General features: G+C 31.7%; 2 protein-coding genes across 2 annotated transcripts; one reads left to right on the top strand and one right to left on the bottom strand.

Annotated features, from left to right (window-relative positions):
- The first annotated feature begins 2,511 nt into the window (after positions 1-2,511).
- Ift54 (intraflagellar transport 54) lies at positions 2,512-5,213 on the top strand. The gene is made up of 10 exons (XM_076894092.1): positions 2,512-2,680; positions 2,772-2,889; positions 2,971-3,083; positions 3,201-3,473; positions 3,545-3,954; positions 4,055-4,180; positions 4,267-4,510; positions 4,602-4,721; positions 4,788-4,873; positions 4,946-5,213. Exons 1-10 carry the CDS (start codon positions 2,546-2,548, stop codon positions 5,094-5,096), a joined length of 1,776 nt encoding a protein of 591 aa, XP_076750207.1. The 5' UTR covers positions 2,512-2,545; the 3' UTR covers positions 5,097-5,213.
- Spag (RNA polymerase II-associated protein spaghetti) lies at positions 3,949-7,884 on the bottom strand. The gene is made up of 9 exons (XM_076894091.1): positions 7,694-7,884; positions 7,495-7,626; positions 7,070-7,314; positions 6,672-6,882; positions 6,260-6,580; positions 5,880-6,152; positions 5,541-5,733; positions 5,313-5,459; positions 3,949-4,134 (listed from the first exon to the last, which is right to left on the bottom strand). Exons 1-8 carry the CDS (start codon positions 7,829-7,831, stop codon positions 5,371-5,373), a joined length of 1,602 nt encoding a protein of 533 aa, XP_076750206.1. The 5' UTR covers positions 7,832-7,884; the 3' UTR covers positions 3,949-4,134; positions 5,313-5,370.
- Positions 7,885-8,521: the final 637 nt, after the last annotated feature.

The raw sequence follows: 8,521 nt of genomic DNA, 5'->3' as shown, positions 1-8,521 counted from the left end.
AAAAAACATAAACATACCGAGGCTCAGTACTTGAAGGATCGAACTTTGTAAAAGAATAAAAAGCGGGGAATATAACTAAAACAGCTTTGTGGATGTTCGAAAATCTCGAAACTTAAAGCAATCGTCGTTTCACTATCAACACAGAGGAAAGCATGAATTGTATGTAACATTTAATAGTATGAATCGTCGATCATGTATTATTGAATGCAATATCGTAGGTTAAACGTAAGCCTGTTAAGCTAATTTATAATTAAATTATTTTCACCCATTTTATCCCACGTCCGACACCACCGGTGATTTATTTTTTCAAAACGTAAGAATAACACGCCCGATAAACTGTACGATATAAAACGTATCGATGTAGGTGTTTTACGAGTGTCGACGATTTTCAGCAGGGATCAGTTTTGTGACCTTTGAATAGATAATTACTTTTTGCCGTGTAATATGTGTGCTGAACGATTTCGTTTTACAAACGAGACGATGCCATATTATCGTGTACGATATTTAATTTTAATTTAGTCGAAGGAACTTTGACGTATTCTAATAAAGTAAATTGGCTAATAACCTTGAAAAAAGTGTCTCTTCTTTTAATTTTATTATACTAAAATGGAATTCTATCGCATGCTCACGCCATGCATTCTATTTGCACACTTTTTGCGTTTAATATCTTTGCATACTACTCGTTTTCTTAACTAAAATTCATTACTCTTCTCTGCATCTTTGCTAACCCTTTCCTGCCCCTATTAGTCGCCTCTTACGACAAGCAGGGGATACTGTGGGTGTATTCTGATCCCCACCGCACAGGGATTAACAGAAATTTCATCGACCTAACTGGATAGAATGCTAATACGACTTAAAAATCGCAACGGCACAAGGAAAAACTGTACTCTCGAACGCTGCAGCACACAAGCGACTCTAATGCTGAAGAAAAGTTTGGAGAATGCATTAAAACAAGAGCCAAGCTCGTTAGTATGCGAGATTAACGATAATCCTGCACAAAAGTATGACAAGCTTGGTCGACATAGCAGCGCAATTAAAAACGACAGCCTAATAAAGCGATGGTAATAAAGCAGAGCCGAGGCGCAAGGATGTAGTAAAGCCATAAACGATTTAGCCCAAGAGTGTCATACGTGGACACGCCGCGTGTAAAATACGACGTCCACAGGAGATAGCCTGAGTAAAAGGAAAGTGGAATTAAATGGCAGCCACGTCCAGCGAGCGCGAACCTTTTCCCCCGTTAACATTTACAACGTTATAAAACTTTTTATCCACCTCCTCATCGCGGACTAATTAATGCACTATAAAACCTTAACTCCTCGATGTCCGCCGATTCATCAGGTTCTCTTCAGGCTCCGCGAGCACGCAAGAGCACCAAAATTTCGGGGTGTTGTTTCTGAAAATCATCGTCTCCGATTTGTGGCTGCAAGCTGCAAAAAGAAATCAGGATATCAAACCCAAGATTACCATTATTATAAGTAAAAGATTAATTAATCCTTTAAACGCTATGAATGCACATATGGGTTGACATCGCACAACTCAGCGTTCAAAGGGTTAATATCATGGCTATGTGTGTATATGTTTCTTATACACATTTATAGAGTATTTCATAATTTGAGAGATAACGCTAAGGGGTGATTTCTGAAATAATTTCCAGTAACTTTCCCCATCGTCAAAATTTTCGTCCTGACTTCATTAAATTCCAGTTCGTCTTACACCAAATATACTGCACCCTAAAAGTAACAAAAAAGTTCATATAAACCTACACCTTTCTGACTTCGTTTCCGCTTCTCTTTCGTTCTCTCTGCTTCTCCCTCTCGTCTTAGTTATAGGATTTTAAAGTACTGTTGATTAAATAAAGAAATTCTTTAATTTTCATTGAACAGGAAGAGTCAGATGAATTATATCTCCCGCTTTAGAGGTAAGAGAGAGAAGGATATATAAGAAACCTATAGGAAAGAGTGAGACAGGTGTTACCTACCCTACTCTACAACCCTTGGCGTCATCTCTGTAAAAAGTGCTCAAACTGGTCGCACAGCGTTATCAACAGCGAAGTGAACTACTGCAGCACTAGTGCCATCTCGTAAAGAAGTGCTGAAATTAATAGAGCATTAGTTCTAGTTTTTTAAGCAGAGATGGCGATAGTAGTCCTTGAGTAGTTCACTTCGCTGTCGATAACGCTGAGCGACCAGTTTGAGCACTTTTTACAGAGATGGCGCCATGGGTTCTAAAGCAGAGTCGCAACATCTGTCTCACTCTTTCCTATAGCTTTCTTATATATCTTTCTCTCTCTTACCTCTAAAGCGCGAGATATAATTCATTTGGCTAATGTTTAATACAATTTATCTCCATCTTCTACAGTTTCAATTTTATAGTTTCCTGTTCACAATTAATGCAATCGTTCGATGTAGGTATTTAACTCTATGTCTGTACTACATGTGTTGATCATATGTTAGTTGCCAAGCAACCACTTAATGCTACAAAAACGGGACCAAAATCCCATGGAAGGTACGTTAGAGTTTATGCTATGTTTTACATGTGAATAATAATGGCAGATGAGGTGAAACCAGAAGTAATTAAAAGAACTCAAGATTTACTCGGAAAATACTTCAAGAAACCACCGCTCACCGAGAAATTATTAAGGAAACCACCGTTTCGATTTCTTCATGACATCGTATCAGCTGTAACGTATCTTTGTTCGCTTATTATCTAGTTGGTAATAGAACACGAACACAATTAACACTTTTTAAACTAATATATGAATGATATTGTAGGTGATAAATAATACTGGTTTCCTAGAGGGTTTATATACAGATGAGGAGCTAAACTCGGAAAATATAAAAAACAAAGAGGCAAAACTTGCTTATTTAACGAAACTGATCGATGTAGTTAGTGAGTTATAAGTCCCTTTTCTATTAGTGTAGATATAAAAATTGTTTAAATATACTTAAATGTATTGTACAATAATTTTAGAATTAGCCACTGGAATTAGTTTAACTGTAAGAGCCAGTAAGATAATATCAGGTCAGGAACCAACAAAAACAAATGAGTTACTGCAAGCAATTGGAAAAGCTTTAGATAAGAAGGTAATAGAAATTAATTACAAATGAATGATTAAGTGAAAAAATGATTACCAAGTTCCTGTTATATTTTACCTGTTATTTTACCTCTCAGCTAATAGTAGTAAATTGTTTGTTAAATAGATAAACAGCACAGAAGCTATCGAACAATACAAAAAAGGTCCTGTAAAAGGCAAATCTACTTCAAGCAGTAAATTATCTGCAGTAAAAAATGAAAGAAAAACATTATCAAAAGAAGCAACTCAAAAAAGAGTTGCAACAGATAGGGAAAAATCTACAGAACCCAAAAGAAGAGTTGCTAATGAAAACAATGCACCAGCACATGTGGGAACACATAAAAATGAAAATCAAGAAGTTAAAAAAAATAATAAGATTACGGAAGATCAACAAGTTGAAGTAATTTAATACATTGTCTACTAAAATTATAAAGATAAAAAAAAGACAATGCTTATCCTTGTATTTTTCAGCCATTTCAAGAGAAAGTTTCATCATCTGCACATCACAGAAGAAAATCTTCATCTGCTAAACCTAAACAGAATGTATCCCCTGCAGCTCTAGCTGAAACAACTTCTTTGCAGTTGGACAAGAAAGCAGATGAAAGCAAAAGACAAAAAGATTCTGAAAATAAGTCAAAACGTGTAGCACACACTGAAAGTAGTGAATCACAAAATCAAATGTTTCATACAACAGATACCATGATTTCAGAATCTAAACCACCGATAAATGTAACAAATAATACAATAAATGAAAGTCCAGAGGAAATAGAGTATAAAAATAATAGTATAACAAATAATGCAGCTCCTGTGCAGTATACAGAAAAATCTGATCAATCAACATCGGAAATTCAAAAATTCCAGTCAGAAAATAACGATGCTAGGTAATGTTAATTATTATATAACTAATACAAAATTCAAATTGTATTAGTTATTATAATAATAGTAACTTCATAAAATATAACATCTGAATGAAACTTGCAGTATTTCACAGTCAAATGATAGACCAAAAACTTCTTTACGTCCACCTAGTGCAAGACCAGTTAGTGCTAGACCTGCAGCACCTAGAATACGAGGTAAAGCAGAATTAATGGTTAACGAAGAGATAATGTAAGAATCATTTTAACATTATTCTTATGTGAAAGACTTTATATGTATCCGAAAAATATAAATTGTAATCAGTTTTATTTTTCTAGAACACCTATGGGGAATATTAGTGTCATTGTAGAAAACTCTGATCTTAAAGATGACGATGCTGAAGACATGGTAGTTATGGAAACTAGAGGTAGTGGAAGTGATTCTTTGGAGGACATTGGTACTTACAAGATCGACGAACAATTAACTCAAGAACACGGGCATCTTGTTGCTCAAATATTAGAAACGCAAAAAGAATTAGTTAATAACGATAACGTAGATGTGATACCCAAAAAAACCAATATTGTAAGGAAAATTTTTTACTCATATTATTGTATTAAACGATACAATAGAAGTATACAATTTTATACTAAATAAAATACAAATTTATTATTAGTCTTGGGATACAAGTTCAAAACGTGATGTAGTGGTAAAGGAAATTGACAAGTTACGAAACACGATACAAACTTTAACTCGTGCAACAAATCCACTTGGAAAGTTATTGGACTATTTCCAGGTATTGTTTATTAAGTTAGGAAATTACGTGTTACCACATTTGTAAGATGAAAAATATTTTTGATAGGAAGATGTAGAGATTATGCAAAAAGAATTACTAGATTGGAGAAATCAGTATCAGCAAGTAAATGAACAATTAGAAATGGAGAAAATGTAAGAATATTTAAATTTATTTGCTATCATTTCAAATTTTAAATATAATATGTACAGTATATTTCTTTGCAGGAAAACTCAAGAATTAATAGAACCTATGAAGGAAACACTAAAGGAAATCGATTATAACATGAAAATACAATTGGATAAAATATGTCAAACAAAATTGCAGATTATGAAAAATGACCATAGGATACAAACGTTATTAAATGGTCGTGTTTGAAATACGTTTTACTGCGATTATATTTCTTGGTAGTCTTTAGTATAATTGATGTGAATATAGAATTTTCTTTAACTTTGTATTTCTAGATATTGTACATATGTAAAACAATGAGATATATAGCACAAAGTGTAATATAATATAAATAACTAAATAATTCTCTAGTTCTCATACTTATGCAAATAGGAACATTTGTAAAAAAAGAAATGTATGACTTACTCATATTACAGAATTTAAAAAAATATTTTTGTTGCAGCAAATCATCGTTAACTTATTTCTAAATTTCGTATTTATCTTGCAAAACCGAAACTTCAACTTCAGGAATATTTTCAACAATTTTGCAATATTCAAAAAGTGTTTTTAAACCTATAAATTAATAAAAAATCAATTTGAAAAGATACTATTACTAATCCTTTGCAATATTTTAAATTTCAAAATAATACATACTTTCTTTATCACTCTTGCTAGTAAACATGATAAGGGTTTTAAACCGCTTAACTTGACTAAGATCTTTCAAGTATTGAAATATGACATCCTTATTTTTTAAAAATTCTATCCTTAAAACCTCCAATATCTCACTAAAAATATCAGAGTCCATTGAATCTTGAAATATTGTGGGTAAGCTGTTCACAGGTAATTGCTGAAATTTTATTGGTTACTAATATTAAAATGTCTACCCTTAAAATTATGAAAATAATAAATGTATGTTAATGTAAATAAGATTCTGTATCATTGTCTTTTCTATTTGATAAAACTTATAATCAATTTGTTAAAAATTATTCTTACCTTTAAATATTTATACCTAAATTCTGATGATTTATTTTTCCAATTCATTACAAACTGTACAGCCGTTTTAGGAACTGGTGGTATAATAATACTAATATTTTCTAAGGGTTCAGAAACTTTGATACAATTGTTATCTTTCATAGAATTACTATTCTCACTAACTTTTTCTTTCTCCTTGAACTGTTCACTTTTGCTATTTAGTGCGTGATCATCATGTTTATAATAAATGGTATTAAAGTCTACTTCTTCAACAGGTATTTTCGTCAATGATTTCTATAAATTGCAAATACTTTAATGAAAGACAAAAATGATGGGGGAAGGGAGAAGGGGATGTTTGAAATTTTCAATTTATCCCTAATTTTAAAACTATGTAATCTTACCTTTGAGCGTAAATGAGGAGGTTTTTTAATTGGTTCTATTATGATTACATTATCTTTTTCTGGTAACCAGTCAGGAATACGTAAATTCCTTTTACCATCTGCAATAACATCTGCTACATTACTTTTTTTATCATCTATAGTACTTATAACATTTTTAACGCCTTTAATATCTTTATCTGTCTTGATACACTTAGTGTCTTTAATATCTCCAGTACTTGTTTCTATATTTGTTTTAGTATTACCCCATATTTTTTCAGCAATTTTTTTTTCAATTGGTTTTTTAGACAAATTCTCTGTGTCTTCTTTGACCACAGTACTTGTCTGCATAAAATAGTATTATTAAACAGCATACATAAATTATGTCAACCAAGTATTAAATTTTCACATTTTCTTTTTTTCTATCATAAGTTACCTCTAAGATTTTCATTTTGTTTTCTATCTGATTAAGGAGTAATTTAGCTTCCTTGTTAGAAGGTTCTAATTTTAAAACTTTTTCCAAGTCTTTCTTAGCTTCTTTATATTGTTTTAAATTCATTCTCGCTGTTGCTCTTCTGTGATATGCTTTTACATAAGTTTCATCCAATTGTATGGCTGCAGAACAATCTGATTCGGCAGAATAAAAGCTGTACAAAAAGAATATATAACATATTTCAAAATATTTTATGCCAAAATGCCAACATGTTTATTGATTTGGTTTAAAAATTTTGCCACTCGAATGAAAGAAATATTACATACTAATGTTGCATCTTAACTGAAAACGGGTTGTTTTGCAAATTGAAATATGGAAATGCGATAATGTTATGTACATACTTGTCTAGTTTTAATTGGCAGAGTGCACGATTTGCATAAAATATTGCATCATATGGAAATAGTTTTATAGCCTCGTTGTAGCAGCCAACTGCCTTAGACCATTTCTGTTGTTGTACAAAAATATTTCCCTCATTCTTATGTTTTGTAGCTTCCTGATGTGCTTTTTCTAATTCTTCTTTGGACATAGGTTCACCTTCAGAATCATCTGACTGTTTGTTTTTATCTAGTTCTTCGCATGCTTTATCCTTTTATACAACATTACAAGTAATATTGCTACTCTTAGATTTTATTAAACTTTATGCAATAATATACTTAACACGTTCACACCGGGGTGACCCACCGATCCCCGTCTCACGCAAAGAAACGTAGATATTCGCCCTGGCGTCAACGCGTTAACTCAATTTTTCCAGTACAACGAAGCTTACCACATCAAATTTATCCCAAGCAGAGTAATCGTGCGATTTAATTCTTTTTGATTTAATATCATTTCCATTTTGTTTCACAGAACCATTAGTCACTTTACCTTTATGCTTACTTCTAACTGGCGGTAAAGACACCTGCCAAAAAGGGTATCCCCATAAATTTGAACATTCTTACACATAAAATATCAGTGAAAATTTATACCTCATCATTTGCTTCCTTTTTCAATTCATCATCTTTAAGTTTCATTTGTTTTTCCCAATTTTTCATATCAAGGAATTCTTTCTGTAAATCATCTGCATTATTCTTCACTTGCTGTTGCACTAAAATTGATTTATCCATTTCGTACGGATAATTTTCAGTGACAAACAAATAACGAATTTTAGGTTATGTCATACAACTACCAGAAGAACGTAAATAAACTATGATTGCCAAAATTTGTACACTCTTGGATTAAAATGTTCAGTTATCGAACAAATAAACTTTGCATTAATAATAGTATCAACGCTGTCAGAAGTTATAAGATTCGTAGCACAGAAATTATATTCTGTCTTTTCTCAATATATTTGTGTCGACGATAATTATTTCTTCTTTTTATTAATTTTGACACTGAAAGTTTTAATAATACAAGTTATATTAACAAAAAACCAAGTTCAGTTTGGTGCAGAACAATTATAGAAAATTTCAAAATACGGATATTTGTCAACACTAGTGCTGCGTATCGGAGATTCTTTGAATCAACTAATATTGATAGCAATTTTAAATGTTTATACATTATTACTACATTATTATTAGTGAGTTACATAAATACTTATATCTCTGCATCTCAAGAATATAAAAGCAAATGATGATAAACTATAAATATTAATGAATGTGCTTCTATCTCTTATATTAATTACAGAATTTTAGAGTACTGCTGATTAAATACAGAAATTCCCTACTTTTCATTGAATAGAAAGAGTCAGATGAATTATATCTCGCGCTTTAGAGGTAAGAGAGAGAAAGGTATATAAAAAAGCTATAGGAAAGAGT

Source organism: Xylocopa sonorina, chromosome 4 (genome assembly GCF_050948175.1).
Source record: "Xylocopa sonorina isolate GNS202 chromosome 4, iyXylSono1_principal, whole genome shotgun sequence".
NCBI classification, from domain to species: Eukaryota; Metazoa; Arthropoda; class Insecta; order Hymenoptera; family Apidae; genus Xylocopa; species Xylocopa sonorina.
The sequence above is the reverse complement of the archived record's forward strand: the minus strand, read 5'-3'. Positions and strand labels throughout refer to the sequence as shown.